The 18,083-nt window shown below is 41.0% G+C and overlaps 1 protein-coding gene and 1 non-coding gene across 2 annotated transcripts in view; one reads left to right on the plus strand and one right to left on the minus strand.

Moving 5' to 3' along the window:
- The window catches only part of hmcn1 (hemicentin 1), a 90,946-nt gene that overhangs the window by 56,206 nt on the left and 16,657 nt on the right, over positions 1–18,083 (plus strand). Inside the window, exons 33-70 of the mRNA XM_039811693.1 lie at positions 512–620; positions 706–875; positions 1,096–1,250; positions 1,763–1,886; positions 2,054–2,155; positions 3,150–3,326; positions 3,569–3,720; positions 5,073–5,196; positions 7,130–7,305; positions 7,549–7,645; positions 8,105–8,227; positions 8,345–8,500; positions 8,894–9,175; positions 9,321–9,488; positions 10,468–10,581; positions 10,814–10,900; positions 11,040–11,231; positions 11,342–11,515; positions 11,610–11,723; positions 12,020–12,165; positions 12,254–12,404; positions 12,712–12,909; positions 12,995–13,108; positions 13,222–13,409; positions 13,743–13,839; positions 14,023–14,184; positions 14,355–14,468; positions 14,566–14,768; positions 14,890–14,971; positions 15,066–15,197; positions 15,491–15,640; positions 15,913–16,072; positions 16,198–16,322; positions 16,450–16,633; positions 17,004–17,101; positions 17,194–17,472; positions 17,571–17,767; positions 17,931–18,012. Of these exons, the coding sequence (XP_039667627.1) occupies positions 512–620; positions 706–875; positions 1,096–1,250; positions 1,763–1,886; positions 2,054–2,155; positions 3,150–3,326; positions 3,569–3,720; positions 5,073–5,196; positions 7,130–7,305; positions 7,549–7,645; positions 8,105–8,227; positions 8,345–8,500; positions 8,894–9,175; positions 9,321–9,488; positions 10,468–10,581; positions 10,814–10,900; positions 11,040–11,231; positions 11,342–11,515; positions 11,610–11,723; positions 12,020–12,165; positions 12,254–12,404; positions 12,712–12,909; positions 12,995–13,108; positions 13,222–13,409; positions 13,743–13,839; positions 14,023–14,184; positions 14,355–14,468; positions 14,566–14,768; positions 14,890–14,971; positions 15,066–15,197; positions 15,491–15,640; positions 15,913–16,072; positions 16,198–16,322; positions 16,450–16,633; positions 17,004–17,101; positions 17,194–17,472; positions 17,571–17,767; positions 17,931–18,012 (5,658 nt within the window). The remainder of the gene's footprint in view (positions 1–511; positions 621–705; positions 876–1,095; positions 1,251–1,762; positions 1,887–2,053; positions 2,156–3,149; positions 3,327–3,568; positions 3,721–5,072; positions 5,197–7,129; positions 7,306–7,548; positions 7,646–8,104; positions 8,228–8,344; positions 8,501–8,893; positions 9,176–9,320; positions 9,489–10,467; positions 10,582–10,813; positions 10,901–11,039; positions 11,232–11,341; positions 11,516–11,609; positions 11,724–12,019; positions 12,166–12,253; positions 12,405–12,711; positions 12,910–12,994; positions 13,109–13,221; positions 13,410–13,742; positions 13,840–14,022; positions 14,185–14,354; positions 14,469–14,565; positions 14,769–14,889; positions 14,972–15,065; positions 15,198–15,490; positions 15,641–15,912; positions 16,073–16,197; positions 16,323–16,449; positions 16,634–17,003; positions 17,102–17,193; positions 17,473–17,570; positions 17,768–17,930; positions 18,013–18,083) is intronic.
- On the minus strand, positions 42–123 carry trnas-aga. Its single transcript has one exon. It is a non-coding gene; the product is annotated as a tRNA-Ser (tRNA).

Here is an 18,083-nt window from a genome sequence, read left to right on the forward strand (position 1 = left end):
TTATTCTTTAACAGTTTGTGCCAGCTGGAAAAAGATTGTGCCGTTGTTGGCAGGATTTGAACCTGCGCGGGGAGACCCCAATGGATTTCTAGTCCATCGCCTTAACCACTCGGCCACAACAACTCATTTAAAACCAGAGCTGATACTGCTATCTGCACCATGTGTGTATTGCACATGAGAAATAGACACCTGCCATTTCCCTGCAACCAGAAGATTTATTTTCAGAGCAAGAGACCCAGGCAGAAGATTATATCTCTACATTCCTCATACCATTTTTACTGATCTTTTTTGTTATTGTTACTATCAGCAGCAGAAATAGAGGAATAATAATAAAAGTAATGGAATAACAGTTTGTTCGTTCATTTTCCAATTAAAAAATGTAAAATATAAGAAAATATCATTATTAAAATAACCTATGCATTTATTGTGGTTTTCCAAAGTTATTTATGTGTTATGAATACATTGAAATATTACTTCAAAACATCACAGACTTTTTTTTTTTAAATCCTAGTTCCTCCTTTCATTGATGGAGCTGATGACGTGACAGACAGCACGGTGATCATCAACAGCCCTTTGGAGCTGGAGTGTCACCCCACTGGAACACCTGCACCTGTCATCACGTAGGATCTCCATCTCATGCATACAGATAAAAATTCAAATACACATACGTACACACATATTTACTGTAAAATGATTATTTTCCAGGTGGTATAAAGATGGAAAACCAGTCAGACAGGGTGAGGGGTTGAGGGTGGCAGCCAGCGGTCGACGGCTGGTCATTTCCCGCCCTCAGGTCTCTGACACGGCTCGTTTCCAGTGTGTGGCCACTAATGAAGCAGGAGACCACGAGAGGGACTTCAATGTGGTTGTCCATGGTAAAATATTAAAATGCTTTGTCATATGTTTTGCACTATAATTGTATTGTTTTCTGACAGGCACTATAATTGAGATAAATGTAATTTGTGCTTTAAATGCAAGCCACAGGAACGCTCCCACTTTGGGTAAATACTACTCTCTGCCTTTTGGTAATGTCCTTTTTTCCAAATTTGCTGCAAAGTGATTTTAAGAGAATAACTATCCTCTTCATCTCCCCAGTTCCTCCATCCATTCGTACCACCGGGCCTGCTGAACGTGCAGTGGTTCTCCACAAGCCCATTAGTTTGGAATGCATCTCCAGCGGCATCCCTCCTCCCAGCATCACCTGGCTTAAAGATGGCCGACCTGTCGACACAACACAGGGGCACCTTAAGGTTGGTTTCCTGATTGACTGATTATTAATTTGTCCATTTTTAAATGGCATACCACTGGAATAGGCACAGGGAAACCTTACATGCAGAATGATGCTGCTGATATGCACCGAACACTGTAAGTCGTTCAAAAACTGTCGCTGAATTTAAAGTACACTGTTTTGTTTCAGGGTGGTAACTTGAATTGCTGCTGTGCAACACATAGAAGAAAAAAAAGGCACTGTTCTTTTTTCCGGCTTACAATTACAGTTGACGTTTCAACTTTTGCCTGTGATGTTTTTTTAACAGGAAATGTCTGCATAGGCTTATGCTTAAAAACACAGAAATAAAGCATAGGATTAGTTCTGGCAAAGCACTGAATTCCCCCCTTTATTGGCCTATTGGCATCAGCTGTTTGATTCTAAAGCTCTTCCGAAATGTAGAATGTACTTTTATGATCACATTTTAACATATGAAGAAGTTACCAGTCTGAATTCTGTGTGTCCTGTGTTTGTTTGTGCTTGTGTCTGTCACAGCTGGAGTCGGCAGGCAGAATGCTAAAGGTCATAGAGGCAAGGCTAGAGGATTCTGGGAAATACACCTGCCTGGCCACCAATGCAGCTGGTGAAGCCCAACACCACATACAGCTCAGTGTCCATGGTAACTTAAAGATAAACACTGCATTATCTCTGCATGTTTCTGTCCGTTGTCTCACTCATCTCCTGGTTTCTGTCAAATATACTTCTCTCTGCTTTCTGTGTCCAGGGACTAGGTGGAGACAGAAGAGTATCATCTGATAAATTATTGTTCTTGTGTGTGTCTCTCAGAGCCTCCCAGTATCCCAAACTCTGGAGAGATCATCAACCAGACCATCCTGTCAGGCTTCCCCACTGAGCTTGAGTGCAAGGCCACAGGCAGCCCATTACCTGGTAAGATGGCTTGGCCTGCTGTGCTCACTCGCAGGCTACAGGGCGTAGTTGTCTCTTGACGGCTGAGTTGGAATTGGCTGTACCGCTGCTTTGCTTATCTTTAACCATTAATGGAACAGCGGAAAATTGATCTCAGATGACTCCCTACAGGCAGCTTCACTCTCTTCCCACTTTCTTTCCAGTGTACAAATTCAGTACAGATAAGAAGTCACATTCCAGTGTAATTGAACACTCTTTTCATGGGATGTTTCTGCATTTTACAGCATGTGTTACGTCCAACAATCTGATATCTGTGAAACCATGGTACATATGAAAATAAATTTTTAGGAATCTGTTTTAATGTAAGCTTCTTTGTCCTAAGCAAAAATATAAAAGCTCTGGTTTGTCAGCTGCTTTGCTTGGTTGATTATTCAACAAAAAACATGAAAAAAAATGCATACATATAAATATATACAGTATATATAAATATAAATGTTTATTTCTCAATGTCTTTATGCCCATTACTATGGGCTCACAAATTTCACAATCACAAGTAGTCAAATAGTGAATTATATTACTTGTTTATGAAGCACTAAATGGTAAAAGGAGTCAAAATATTCTGATCTGCTACTGTGTTCCCAACTCTCGAAACCTTTAAGGTCACCCGGAAATGGTCTGCTTACTTTTTTGAAATTTAAAACAAAACATTGCGAAGCAGCTTTTAGCTTCTATTCACAACATATCTGGAACAAATGTAAACATGATTATCAGATGTGATCCAACCCTAAACTCAAAGCTAAAACACAAGGCTAAAAACATTTCTGCTTTTCATTGAATTGTGTGTTGATTCTGCTCTGTAACTGCACTCCAACCGGTTTTCCTTTATCCTGCTTTATCTATTATTCCTTTATTCTATATTCATTTTAATTTTATTTCATTATGTCCAATTTTGTATTTATTTTTCTTTCTTTTTTTGCTTTATGTAATGCGTTTTGAATTACCCTTTGTGTTTCAGCTATCACTTGGTACAGAGATGGCCGGCCGCTGACAAGTGCCGCTGGGGTGACCATGCTGAAGCGTGGCCAGGTCCTGGAGATTGAACGAGCTCAACTGTCTGATGCAGGGATATACAGATGTGTAGCGGTCAACCTGGCTGGAGTTGTTGAGCTATCCCACAGCCTGCAGGTGTACGGTGAGTGTCTTTTTATATGACATGCAGTAAACTGAGATTGGCTGATATAGTATGAAATCTGATGTGTGGACATCATAACAATGTTTCTCTATAATTAGGAGATGACTAAGTGACAGGGTTAAGATATACATCAGTTATCCACCGTATACAACCTCTTAAAACTTCAGCAGCAATGTAGAATTTTTCTGTATCTGACTATATGTCATGAATTTATGCAATAATTTCCATTTCCTTCCTTGCAGTGCCTCCAATCATCTCCAGCCGGGGTGGTACAGTAACAGTTGTGGTAAACGAGGCTGCCAGGCTGGAATGTGAGGCCACCGGTGTTCCTCCGCCCAGCCTCACATGGCTCAAAGATGGCAGCCCTGTGGCAAGTGTATCACATGGCATACAGGTGTATTCATATTTTCGAAACTTGTATCACTATCATTATGTCGATTTTTATAATGAGGTAAAAATGTGGCATTATCTCTCCTCAAATAAGGATAAGAATTAGGGGTGGTACGGTTCATGAAAAAACATCCGAACCGCTCGGTCCGCTTGTCTCGGTTCGGAGCGTGTGTGTGCCGCACGGTTCGACGCGTGCGCAATGTAGCCTCGTGCCCGTCAGGTACCTGTATGTGACCTCAGACAGTGTGTTTCCCTTTCGCGCGAAAGAAGAGGTGTGGACAAGTTACCAACAAAACGTACAGCGAAAGACCGTGCAAAATATTTTAGGCTGTCCTGCCAACCTGTATACATTTTAACATCAATGTACTGAGTCGCTGAAGCGGCTGCAGTTTAGATCCTGTCGCATCTCTGCAGCGGGCGGGGCTGCTCAGTTCTCCTCGCGACTGACGCGCGCACACACACAAACGCACACGGTGGATGCAGGAAAAAAACCGGAGATGAGACGTATACAGGAGGACCTGACAGCTACGTTCGTTATTGTAAGTGCAATGATAAGTCCAATAAGTAGGGCCCTACTTTATCAAACCGTATGACTGTGTGTCCCAGCCCAGGCCAGGATAGGAAATTAGCTAACAATGTAAACTGTTTTTATGTTTAACGTATTCTGACTTATTCAAAAGACGGAGCTTTAAGAGTTCCTCTCCTTTTCTTTTCAAGGATACATTTTTGTAAGAGCTACACTGAAGTTGGCAGTTTGATAAATGCAAGTTATTTCAATTGATATTCTGTAATATTTCAATCTTCATGTGCTAAAAAGGCACATAAGTTCCTGTAGATGGCAATACACATTCTCCTTTTTTTGCCAAATAAATGAAAAGCTTGTTGAAATCAGCAATGTCTTCCCTCTTGCTGTATCAAAAGCTCACATAGCTTTCGTCAGAGATGGTCCCAATAATGTGCTTAAAGTCAAGTCAAATTCAGTTTGTGCATGATTACATGATATAACTATATAAATATTTAATACTGTATCCTACATTGTGGATAATTAAGCTATATATAATATACTGAAGTATATTTCTGGTGTGTTAAAGATTAAAAGAAAAAATAACAAGAACCGTACAGAACCGAAAACCGTGACCCTAAAACCGTGATACAAACCGAACCGTGGGTTTTGTGAACCGTACCACCCCTAATAAGAATTAAATTAAAAATACACATTATAAGCCAAATGTTTAATGAAACGTGTCAGAGAGTCATGGTATTATTCTGTAGATTTTGTGATGATTATATTTGTGTGTATTTGTGTGTGTGCTGTGTGCTATGATCTGGTCTCTGACCTGTTTCTGCCCCCCCCAGGTGTTGTCTGGTGGCAGAGTGCTGTCTCTGAACAGTGCACTGGTTAGTGATACAGGCAGGTACACCTGTGTGGCTGTCAACGCCGGAGGAGAACAGCATAAAGAGTACGACCTGAGAGTTTATGGTGAGTAAATCAGCATGTGTCGGGAGTTGTTACATTAATGATTTTACATACATTCAACCATTCAATCTTATGTTTGGACTTTCAGTGGTGGGTTTTCCCTTTGGCTCACTTTGCTCATCCTCTTGTTGCTCACTGGCTCGTAGATTGAGCCCTTTATCAGCCAACAATGAGATCATTTTCATCGTCACAATGAGCAAGACTTAAAAAATGCTGCACTACATTACAAATAAAGTCAGGCCTTAGAGAAGAAGTGTTTGTTTGTTTTTTAAAATTGGGATGCTTTGAAATGAGCAAGATCACCACCAGATGCAGCACGAAACCTGAGTTAAAATACTTAAACATTATTTGAAAAAGTCCTCAAGCTAAACATGTGCATGGAGAGGAAGTATAATTTAACTAAGTTTAGCATTTCAATAAACCTTGTCAGTTTCCTACACAGAGCTGAGCTTGATGGCAGATCAGTTGTTATACAAGTCTGATCAAAGCTAATGTCACTGAAGTAATAGGAGTAGTAGTTTACATATAAAGTACGTCTGTCCCTGTATGTCTGTTTGAACATATGCATGCAGAATACAAACATCCACATGATGTGTGTTTCCTCAGAAAGATCAAAAAGAGCATGTCCAGAGAAATAAAGGCAGATTTGTTGTGATAATTGCTACCATTCTTCTGCAGCTTCCTGTGTCTGGCCAAATACTGAGCCGAGGGCCTGTTTCTGTCTTTCCCCAATGACCATATTGCACGGGAAATTGGCCAGCAGTCATTTTCTAGACCACACCAGATTCATCCGAAAAGGGAGACGGTCCTGTCTCAATGAAAACTGATAAACAGAAGCTCAGATAATAATTGCCACCAGAAGTAGAGTTATATTTAAGTAGTCCAGTTTGCTGTTAGAATAGAGACATTGTCGTACATGGGGTGGAGACCTCCAGACATTTCCTGAGTTTTTGCACAAACTTGTTACTTCTTCCCACCGTGCGGCCTGAGCCCGATTTAAACCCGAAATTTTTTTAATACGTGGTACGTTATAACTGACGATTCCTTTTACCTGTGGGTAACAGATCAAGGCAGCAACATAATCAAAGCCCTGAAACCATATAGGAGACTTTCTTGTCTCGATCACTACTGTCCTTGGGCACGGTCTGCATGCCGACGCACTGGCCGACAACGCGCCGGATACAGGAGAGACCATATCTGCTGCTAAAAGACTCGTGAGATATCTGAAACAATCTGGCCTAGTTGCGCAATTATCGAAGACAGTGCTACAGATGGGGGAGACACGATTTAGCACAGTTTACCTCACACTCAAGTCAGTGCAGGACATATACCCAGAGCTACCGGGGGAAGCTGGAGAGGCATAGCTTTCTCCCCAGCCAATTAGGCTAATAAAGTAATGATTAAAAAAACACAAATGCTTGATGAAAGGCCCGGCCCTAGTTCGGGCTTGGGCTCGGGCAGAGAATCTAAACTCTACAGGGGAACAAAAACATTCTTGTGGGAATTTCTCTTGAGTCATTATGTATCTCAGTGCATGTTTGCAATTTCCATGGAAATTAGGTTTCATGATTTTCTTGGAAATTAAGCTACTCTGATTGTTAATACCACAAACAAATGTTGAACTGGTTTAATGATGCTGTCATAGCCCAAGATAGAATAAGTACTTAAACAGCACCAGATGCTTAATTTAACAGAGCCTGTGCATCTCAGGAAGCAATCAGTCTTTTTGCTAATGAGGTAATGTGAAGAATTTACAGCATTTAGAATGGTATAGTAGGCCAACTTTCAAGTTCAATTGATGTAAAAGAGCATGTGAATAGTGTGCATATATATACATATATATGCTTACCTCATGAAGTGTCTCATTTTGTACAAATGATTCTCTTTAATCTGTCAGAGAAACATTTTCAGTAGCTTGCCTTCATGTCTGCCATAGTGCCACCGAACATTAAGGGCGAGGAGGTGAATGCCACTGTGATGCTCAGTCATCCAGTTGAGCTGCACTGCCAGAGCGATGCAATCCCTCCACCTACGCTCGCCTGGCGCAAAGATGGCCGTCCACTCTTCAGGAAGCCTGGTCTGACTGTCTCAGCGGATGGCAGTTTGCTCAAGGTACAGCCAGAGATGGAGATTCTAAAACTATTTTCTTAATCTTTAAAGATGTGATAGTGTTTTGAGACAACTTGAAGTAGTCACATAGGTGTTATATGTTTTTGTTGTTCCTCCTAATTAAAACCTTTGTACTTTTTCAATTCACCTCTTTTTTTTAATAAAATGTTTATTGGCTTTAGAGTTTAGAGTTTGTCAGTTATTGTTACCAATCTCTCATGATTTGTCTATGTATCTATTTGTTAGGTCGATAGTGCCCAGGTGCAGGATTCAGGCAGGTATTCCTGTGAAGCCACCAATGTTGCCGGCAAAACGGAGAAGAACTACAACCTCAATGTCTGGGGTGAGTTCATCTTAATTGTTGGTTCTATTTGTTTGTTATTCTGTCCATAAGAATATGTTGTGTTCGCTAAGTTGTTGATTCTGACAAAAGTAAACCATTCAAGTTGTTAAATTAGTATGCACAGGACTAATGAAGCTGAACCCACTATGGAAGACTGCATGGGCCTGTTACCATACTGTAGTTGACTGTGAACTGACCTGAAGCCTGTTTTATGATAGCAGCAATGGCTGGGCATAATTTTGGTTTAAGTTCTACAGTCACTGTTATAGGTTTTGATTCCATAGTTGATTCCGTAGCTCTTATATTCAGTGTTTATATTAAAAATAAAAAAAATAATATATAAACATTTTCTAGGTACCTATTTACATTGTACTCACTTTTAACCTCAGTTAACCAGCACCAGCATATAACTTGAATAAGACATGAGCGCCTCCTTTTGGTGTCCTGTCATTATTACAGTTTCTCCCAGTATCCGCGGCTCAGAGGAGGTGTCTCCTCTAATTGTGATTGAAGGAAGTCTCATCACTCTGGTGTGTGAGTCCAGTGGCATACCACCCCCCAGCCTTACCTGGAGGAAGGACGGTTAGTGTGTGTTTGTTTGTAGAGACACAAAGACACATATATGGACATTGTATGATGCGCTGAATACTGTGGGTGACATGTTTGAACACCATATCTAACCTTTCGTGTGTGAACCAGGTTCTGAGCTCAAGTCGGACCAACGGCTCAGGGTTTTGTCAGGAGGTCGCCAGCTGCAGATCACCAGCGCTGAGAGGACAGACGCAGCCTCCTACACCTGCACGGCCTCCAGCGAAGCCGGCACCATTTCCAAGGAGTACAGCCTGCAGGTTTATGGTACGTGTGTGCCACCAGATTTGTGACATTGAGTGATCAAAGACATTCTGTCGTTGTTTTGCCTTTTATGGGGATTTCACTGTCACTGTCTAATCAGGTGGTGAAATCACTAAAACCTGCTTTGAATAGACAAGGGGAAATAATTTGTGAAAAATTTCCTTTTTCTCTAGTATTTTGTGACCAGGATGTAAACTGAGGGGATGCCAAAACAAATTACACATTTATAAATACTTTGTTTGTATAATGTTTACAATTACTGAAACACAATAAAGATAACTGAATCTACTTACACTGTGGCTGACAGTTTGACAGAACGGTATATACAGTATTTATGCAACAAATGGTTATAGATATAGAGCGTGTGCACCAACTCACTTGCTTCTCTCACTTCAGTGCGCCCTTCCATTAGACGCAGCGAGGGCGACACCGATGACGTTGCTGTGACAAAAGGAGGTGACGTGACCCTCCAGTGTTCTGCAGAAGGCGTGCCACGACCAGCCGTAACATGGCTGAAAGATGGGCGGCCTATCACCGGTCAGCACGGTGCCAAGGTCCTGAACGAGGGAAGGCTGTTGCAGATTAAAGATGCTAAGGTGTCAGACACGGGACGCTACACCTGTTTCGCTGTTAATGTGGCGGGACAGGCTGACAGCAAGCATGATATCAGTGTACATGGTATGAATTATTATGAATTATTATTTTTGAAGTTTTTTTTTTTTTCCTTTAACTTTTTTTGTTCTTCAGTTTGGAGAGTTACGGTCCATCTCAAGGTCTTAAATTGTCTTTCTATCCCTTCCCCTCATTCCCTCTCCTTGTTCAGTCCCGCCTATTATAATTGGTCAGGTACAGCTGCCAGAAAATGTGAGTGTTGTAGTGAAGAACCCAGTTGCTTTGAGCTGTGAGGCGTCTGGCATTCCTCTTCCTGCCATCACCTGGCTGAAGGATGGTCGGCCAATCAAAGCTACGAGCTCAGTGCGCGTCCTCTCGGGTGAGTTCCTTTTTGACTTTCTGGACTTGATAACAAGTTACAGAACTCATAAAATATGCAGTATTTCAAATAGAATTTTTATAAGCTTTGACTCTCCGTGTTATATATCATGTCATATATCTTCATACATCTATATCATTCTTTCTTAGTTTAGTGTCCCATTCATTAAGGAACAGACTCAAGGAGTGCAAGCTACCAAGAATATGAATGATAGTCTGAATTTTCAACGGAGTAACTTGAACTATTTTGCTTCCGAGCTGGGTTTCAAAGGCCAAGCAGTTGCAATACATCATCAGTAATAAGATGTAATAGGATCATTGCAACTGGGGCCAAACTCACCAGACAGAGATTGGAGATCTGTGAAACAAGAGCAATTCCTTTGAATTGTGTTTTTAAACATTTAACAAGATGTATTGGGTGGTTCCAAATTAAACCATGGCCCTTAAACTTAAGCATACTACCTAAAACACTTATACTGAATAATCTGTACCGTTCTCTGTCAAGTTCACTCATTTGACTTATTTACATTTTGTAGGACAATATATTGTTCAGGATAGTGGCAATTATTTTTTTGAACCAATCAAATGTCATTGTTTATTAGATCTTATGGAGGTTAATTCAGTGCACTGTAGAGTTCACATTGTGTCAATGTTTGTCACTTGTTTTCTCAGGAGATTCTCATGAACCCTGTTAAGACAAAGTTATTTTTAAAGACAGATGCAATTAGTTTTAAATCTCCATGAAGTGGGTTGTAAATGTTTTAACAGCTGTGTGCCTCAGAGTCTAAATTCCTTCTGTTAATCGATTCCAGTTTTCAAAGACGGGTGATTTACTTTCAACAGGCTTTAAAGTGTTGTTTTCACATCCATTGGATGTTTTACTTATCTGAAAAAAGGGTAGGTTTATGCTGACATAGCTTTTGAAAACATTCCATGATAACAATAAATATATGACAATAACTGGCCCGTTAAATCTCTAGGGGGCCGGAGCCTGCGTCTAATGCATGCTGCAGTCGAGGATGCTGGGAGGTACACCTGTATTGTGTCTAACAGCGCTGGAGAGGAAAGGAAGAATTTTGACCTCGACATCCTCGGTAAAGATATTAGAAACCTATTTTAGTATTTTGTTAGATGGCATCATATTGAATGAAAATGTCTTCAACTTCAGTATAGTGATTAAAATACTATTTAAAAGTCTGTTTACATTTATACTGTTGGTCGTTTGATTTTGACATCAATCAAGAGATGTGATGAGCATGTATTTTATTGTGAATGAATGGGGAAACAGTGAGAACCATGTAATTGATTTTCAGTCTAATTCGACAGTTCCACCAAGCATTGTGGACGAGGGAACTGTGGTGGATACTAAAGTCAAGGAACAACACAACATTACTCTCACCTGTGAGGCGTCAGGTAATTGACATAATAAATACATATCTGCATTGAAATCTAAATCACATGTTCTTCTAATGTAAATTCTCTTGATCAACCCTTAGTGTAAATGACTACTACTAAATGACCATTAAAGATACCTCACCTAATCATTTTCCAGGTAACCCTGTACCAGAGATTAAATGGCTGAAGGATGGACAGCTCTTGTTGCCCGACAGACGCCACCAAGTTTTGTCTCACGGCCGTTTTCTCCAAATCTCCGGGGCCCAAGTTGCAGACACCGGCAGGTACAGCTGCCTAGCATCCAATAGTGCAGGGGATCGCAGTCGGCACTTCAACCTCAATGTCCTGGGTACAAACACAACTCTTTTTAATCATTTCTAAAATTAATCAGACTATTTGAGATGAATTTAAGAAATGTTCTAGATTTAATTTCTTTGCTCTTTACTCCTTTTTTGCCAGTTTCTCCCACCATTGCTGGGTCAGGTCCTGACGGTTATTCAGAAGAGGTGACAGTAACTCTGAGCAGCCCCACCTCTCTGGTGTGTGAAGTCCAGTCCTACCCTCCTGCTCTCATCACCTGGCTCAAAGACGGCACTCCGTTTGACTCCAGTCGCAACGTCCGAGTCCTTCCAGGTTTGAGATCACACGCACATAACAATATAGTCAAACTGAATAGAATACAGTAGTATAGTACATCTTTTGTCATTCGTCAACCATGCTTTTACAGGTGGGCGCACCCTGCAGATTCTCAATGCTAAAGAAGAGGATGCTGGGAGATATACCTGTGTGGCCACTAATGAGGCTGGAGAGAAACTGAAGCACTATGAGGTCAAGGTTTATGGTGAGATTCCTGCATCTTTGAAAACATGCTGTATCTTTCTTTACAAGAAAAGAAAAGTAGAGTACAGTGTAAAGCTTGTTATATGGCAATTCTCAGTTCCAGCATAGCCTATTGCATATGCTCACATGAACCAAGTAAATGTAACTAAAATCACAGATAATGATGATTATTTTTTTAACAATAATTTAACTTGTGACTTTCAATCTGTAAATGATTGATGTTGGATGAAGGGTGATGATATAAACATACCTATATAAATATGTCAATGTAATCTAAAACATGTTTCTTGACTCCAGTCCCCCCTCAGATTAATAAGAATGATATCCCAGGGGAAGGACTGTCCCCGAAAGAGGTTAAGATCAAAGTAAACAGCACACTGACCCTGGAGTGTTCAGCTCAGGCATTTCCTACCCCAGCACTGCAGTGGTACAAGGACGGAAAGGTATAAATCTAATTTGATTCCAAGGGAAATTGTGGGAGAAAATAAGAAAATAAACTGTAAATGCTAGAACTTCTTTTTTCCTCGACAGATCCTGCGAGCAGATGACCATTTGTCCATAACAGCCAACGGTCGTATTGTTCAGATCAAGCATGCTCAGGTGTCAGACACTGGCCGCTACACCTGCGTAGCCACTAATGTAGCTGGAGAGGATGAGAAGGACTTTGATGTAAATATACAAGGTGAACTGGGTTGACTGATGCCGATGTGTTAACTGAGACTATTTGTGCATTATATGGGCTGAAAGAGTATTCTCAAGCTGTGACTTTTTATTGTAATACTAAAAACTGCACATTGAAAATCGTTAATAACTGCAAAAATAATTTGTGCTTTTTAAATAATACCATTAATTTTGAAGTCAACATCCTTTGACAAAAATGCAGAGCCATAGCCTTGATTGTGTTTCCAACCACACTTTGAAATAAAGTTTCCAAAAATGGTCAAAGAAGAGTTTAAACATTTTTACTCTTTTTCTTTTCCCCTTTTCAGTTCCACCTCATTTCAACAGGCCTGGTGGAGTTGGTGATACCACGTCTTCCACAGGCTTAGGAGGGGATGTTCGAGATGTGATTCTTAACAATCCCATCTCTCTGTACTGTGAGACCAATGCTGTCCCCCCTCCAACACTCACCTGGTTCAAAGATGGACATCTGCTGACCTCCAATGACAAAGTTCTGATCTTGCCAGGTGAGTTGAGAAATAAAACAGAGAGAAAGAGAGGCAGCAAGACAGAGAATGAGTTTATACTAACATTTGACAGTGTTATTCTCAGGTGGGCGAGTGTTACAGATTCCCAGATCCCAGGCGGAAGACTCAGGCAGGTACACGTGTGTGGCTGTCAACGAAGCAGGAGAAGACTCCATTCAGTATGATGTTAGAGTGTTATGTGAGTAAAAACACTTTTCTTTGTGGTAGAAGTATCAGTCAGTTTAATAGAGCTGGAGGGAAAGTATTTTTACTTAGAGCAGTTTGTCATTGTGAATTTCTGTCCTGCACCAGTGCCCCCAACCATACGGGGAATAGACAGCGATTTGCCTGATGAGGTCACAGTGTTAGTCAACAAAACTACCCAACTGGAGTGTGATGTGGATGGAAACCCCGCCCCCAAGATTACCTGGTTTAAGGACAGCCAGCCAGTCAGCTCTGATGGGCCACATAGAATCCTGTCTAATGGGCGAACACTTCAGGTAACAACCAGGAAGCACAAGTTCTCTACAGGTTTAATGCCATAGCCCATTTTTGTATTAAACAATTTCAAGTTAAAGTTACTCTCATATACCAGTTCCCTATAAAATCCACAGAAAATAGAAACCCTTGTAAAATGTAATGCATTCCATGCAATAAAGTCTACATTTATGAACAACTTTCTAAGGTCCAGATAAATCAAACACACATTGGGAATATCTGTCCCATTAAAAAGAAAAAATGCTCCATCACTCAAATATGGTATACTCCGTCTATGTATAGTAGATCTCTGCTCTTACTGGATTCCATATTTCTCCATCTTTCCCAACCTTCAGTTGTTGATTGCTCAGGTATCTGACACAGGACGCTATGTGTGTGTGGCTGACAATGTGGCTGGAAGTGCAGAAAAATCCTTTAACCTTAATGTTCATGGTGAGTCACATGTAAAATAGAAAAACACGTTTGTAAAAATATAAACTGAAGATTCATCTGCATGTACTCTTATGTTGAAAATACTGCTTTTCAGTTAAACTTAACTGTTGGGAAAAAACTGGAAAACGTTATGAAGCATTAAAAGCATATTTGCTATACTGAATGTTTTCTTTTTCCTCTCAGTGCCTCCCACCATTATCGGCCTGAGTCCTGAGACTGTGACTGCGGTGGTGAACAACTTTGTGTCTCTCTCTTGTGAAGCTACTGGTTTCCCTCCTCCCACCTTGAGTTGGCTAAATGACCGGGGCCCCATTCAGGCCAACACCAATGCACTCATCATGCCAGGTACTGCAAATTTGGGTCACATGTAATAGAACGAACATTGAGCAGTGGGTGACGACAAGAAGCTATTTTGCATTAAAAGAATAATTATAATATTTGGATATGAGCATGCCATAAAAATTATCAACAACAGCAGATTCTGAATGTGTCTGTGTGTCCATTTGTGCCTTCAGGTGGTCGTACGCTACAGATTCTGAAAGCAAAAGTATCTGATGGAGGAAAGTACAGATGTGTGGCCATGAACGCAGCAGGAGAGGCTTACAAACATATCTATCTCACCGTTTTCGGTTAGTCCACATTCACACTTTGTGTACTGTACACTGAGCGCCTGACATTACATCATAAACTTACTGTAAATGTTTTCCTCTATCCTCGGCCTCTCAGTTCCTCCAAGTATCCGGGACAGTAGTGGGGACTCTCCTGTTGTGGTGAATGTGCTCGTTGGGAAATCAGTAACTCTGGAGTGTGAGTCCAACGCTGTACCTCCTCCCACCATCACCTGGTACAAGAACGGCAGGGTGGTGACAGAATCAGCAAACCTGCGCATCCTGGCAGTGGGACAGATGCTTGAGATCCAAGGCTCAGAGGTAAAAGATGAATGGATGCCATGTTGTCTGCTCTGTTTCTTTATATTGATAGCTGTTGTTTTTAATGTTTTTTTGTTGTTGTCATTTTTTTTCTTCCTTATATGTCTCCTCTTTTCTCCAGGTATCTGATACTGGACAATATGTTTGTAAGGCCACCAATGTTGCCGGACAAGTGGACAAGAACTTCCACTTGAATATCTATGGTAGGTTATTATAGATATTAATTTATTGAAAAATGTGAAAATTCATAAAACACATGCTTAACACTTACAACATAATATCTCTTTCTTTCTTCAGTACCTCCAAGTATTGATGGCCCAGCAGAGGAGAGTGTTGTGGAAACCATCAGTAACCCAGTCACCTTTGCCTGTGATGCTACTGGAATCCCCCCTCCGAGCCTCACTTGGTTGAAGAATGGACGACCCATAGGTACGCCTACATTTAGATTTAAGTGAGCTGCACTGTACAAGTGTTTTGTTAATCACACAAACTACAAAAAAACTGTTTTGTCATTTGTTATTGTCCTCCTGGGAAAGGATATTCATGATTCATCTGTATCTTACATCTAAATCAAATTACCTGTTGTTTCTCAACAAATTTTACACAGGAAAAAAAAAAGTAAAGGTGGTTGAAGAAAAGTGTAAGGGTTTATATACTAGGTGCAGTAGCTTTGTCATTGTCATTTCATTTATATCAAACATATGAACTTTATATTTCTGTAGAGAACTCAGAGTCTCTGGAGATGCACATCTTCTCAGGAGGAAGCAAGCTGCAGATTGCACGGTCACAGCTTTCTGACAGCGGCACTTACACGTGTGTGGCTTCCAACGTGGAGGGCAAGACACGCAAGAGCTACCACCTCACCATACAAGGTACATGCATATGCATAGCCTCAGTCATTATAAAAAAGGTCTTATCCGTTTCTAGAGATCAGTTTCAAATTAAAGGAATTCAAAAACTTTTTTGTTTCCAGAGAAGCCCCATAGAATATTACAACATATTCTTGTCAGGCTTTATGTATCATCCGTAACCTGTCAAGCTTGTCAAGGTTATATGTTATCATAAATAAATGTACTGTATTTACCATTTCATGATTTCTCGTGGTATTCATAGGATTGTACTAAGACCAGTAATTCTTTCTTAGTCCCTCCCAGTATCTCTGGATCGGAGCTGCCCAGTGAAATGGGAGTTCTGCTAAATGAAACCATCCAGCTGGTCTGTCGAGCCCGGGGAACTCCCACTCCAACCATCCAGTGGTTGAAGGATGGGGAAGTCATCAACAATACGAGGATTGAGGGGCTCAGGTAATGCTTGCCACACAAAACAATAACAAAATAGAAGAAAAATGGGGATTTCACAGTACGCCAATCCAGTGATAAATGATGCTATAATGATCATGATGATGATGTAATGCTGCCTTTGTGTTCAGGATCAGTCCAGATGGCAGCACACTCACTGTGACTGGAGCTCACACCACTGATAGTGGCAAGTACACCTGTGTGGCCACCAACACTGCAGGAGAAGAGGACAGGATATTCAATCTGAATGTGTATGGTGGGTTTATTTCATTTTACTACATGTATCGTCCAGTACAAACAGTCTGAGTCACTGTTGTCCTCGATGATGGCATGATGAGTTTGTTTTCATGTCACTGACCCTGCTTCCCATTTTATTTTTCCAGTGCCTCCTGTGATAGACGGCAACAGTGAGACAGTTAAGCACTTGACCACAGTTCTGGACAGTTCTGTCAACATTGAGTGTGTTGCTGCAGGCTCTCCTCCGCCCCAGCTCAACTGGCTGAGAAATGGCCTGCCTCTGCCAGTGTCCTCCCAAATACGGCTTCTTTCTGCTGGGCAGGTGCTCCGGTAGGTCAGTGGACAGGGCTCAAGAGGAGTATGTTACACACGGTTCTGCATCAAGAACAACTTCTTGTGCATCTTGTGTATGGGAAAATGCTGGTCAGCAATTATTGCAAAGCATTGCGTGAGATATAGGTGTAATTCTTTATCTGTATTTTGCAATTTTGTATTTTCCTACTATTAAATCAGTATGGAAATTCACCCTGCATAAAACAATTTCACTGTAATGGGTTGCATTAGAAAGTGTTTCATGGTTTACTATATGCTGTTTCAAAGATTTCGCTGCTCTACTAACAATAAATGGGTTAAAAACAGTGGTTTGTTGGTTCTAATCTAATCTAAGATATTTATATGTTGTACCTTTTGCATTTGTCAGGATTACACGAACTCAGGTGTCTGACAGTGGCACCTATACCTGCGTCGCATCAAACAGAGCAGGAGTGGACAACAGACATTATAACCTACATGTGCATGGTGAGTCTGAAAACATTACTTGCTTCTAAAATCTGAGGAATAAATCACAGCAATAAATAATAATCATTTGTATCTTTTATTACTCTCCTCAGTCCCACCCGGTCTGGATGGGGCAGGGAGCACAGAGGATGTGACTGTAGTCAGAGGAAACTTGGCTTCTCTGCTGTGTATTGCTGATGGGACCCCGATGCCCACTGTGTCCTGGCTTAAAGAAGGGGTAACTCTAATTCCTGACCCCCACCTCAAATTACTCAACCTGAATACCACTGTGCAAATCTTACAGGCCCAGGTCAATGATACAGGACGCTACACCTGCGTGGCTAACAACACCGCTGGTCAAGCAAGCCGCCACTTTAACCTGAAAGTGCTAGGTGAGTAAAAGCATATTATAGCAATTATTTTCCAGCTTCTGCTTTTGATTCATGGATGAGAAAATAAATATAGTTTTGTTTCCTTTTTTCTTATTCAGACCCTCCACGTATCAAGGGCTCTGGTGTACCAGCAGAAGTATCTGTTGTGGTTAATAATGTACTAGAGCTTCATTGTGAGGCTTCAGGTATACCTACACCCTCTTTGACCTGGCTGAAGGATGGACGCCCGCTCCCACAGACAGACAGTCTGCGCCTCCTCCGGGGAGGAGAAGTGCTGCGTGTGGCTTCGGCACAGGTCAGTGACCAGGGATTGTAACAGTGAAATTTAACACGTTTCTATAAAATTTAAAACCATACTTTTTTTACATAGTGTATATGATAACATAATTGTGGCGATTATTTTTGGCTATTGAGTCTTTTTCCATATTTTCTTTATACTTTTCTTAACTTTTACTCAGTTGGAGGATACAGGCAGATACAGCTGCTTAGCCCACAGTCCAGCAGGAGATGATGACAAGGAGTTCCTAGTTCGAGTGCATGGTGGGTAACAGATGTGTAATACACTTTGCAGTGTGTGTGTGTGTGTACATAACATGTGGAAACAATCTATG

The sequence above is a fragment of the Perca fluviatilis genome, chromosome 9 (assembly GCF_010015445.1).
Source record: "Perca fluviatilis chromosome 9, GENO_Pfluv_1.0, whole genome shotgun sequence".
NCBI lineage: Eukaryota > Metazoa > Chordata > Actinopteri > Perciformes > Percidae > Perca > Perca fluviatilis.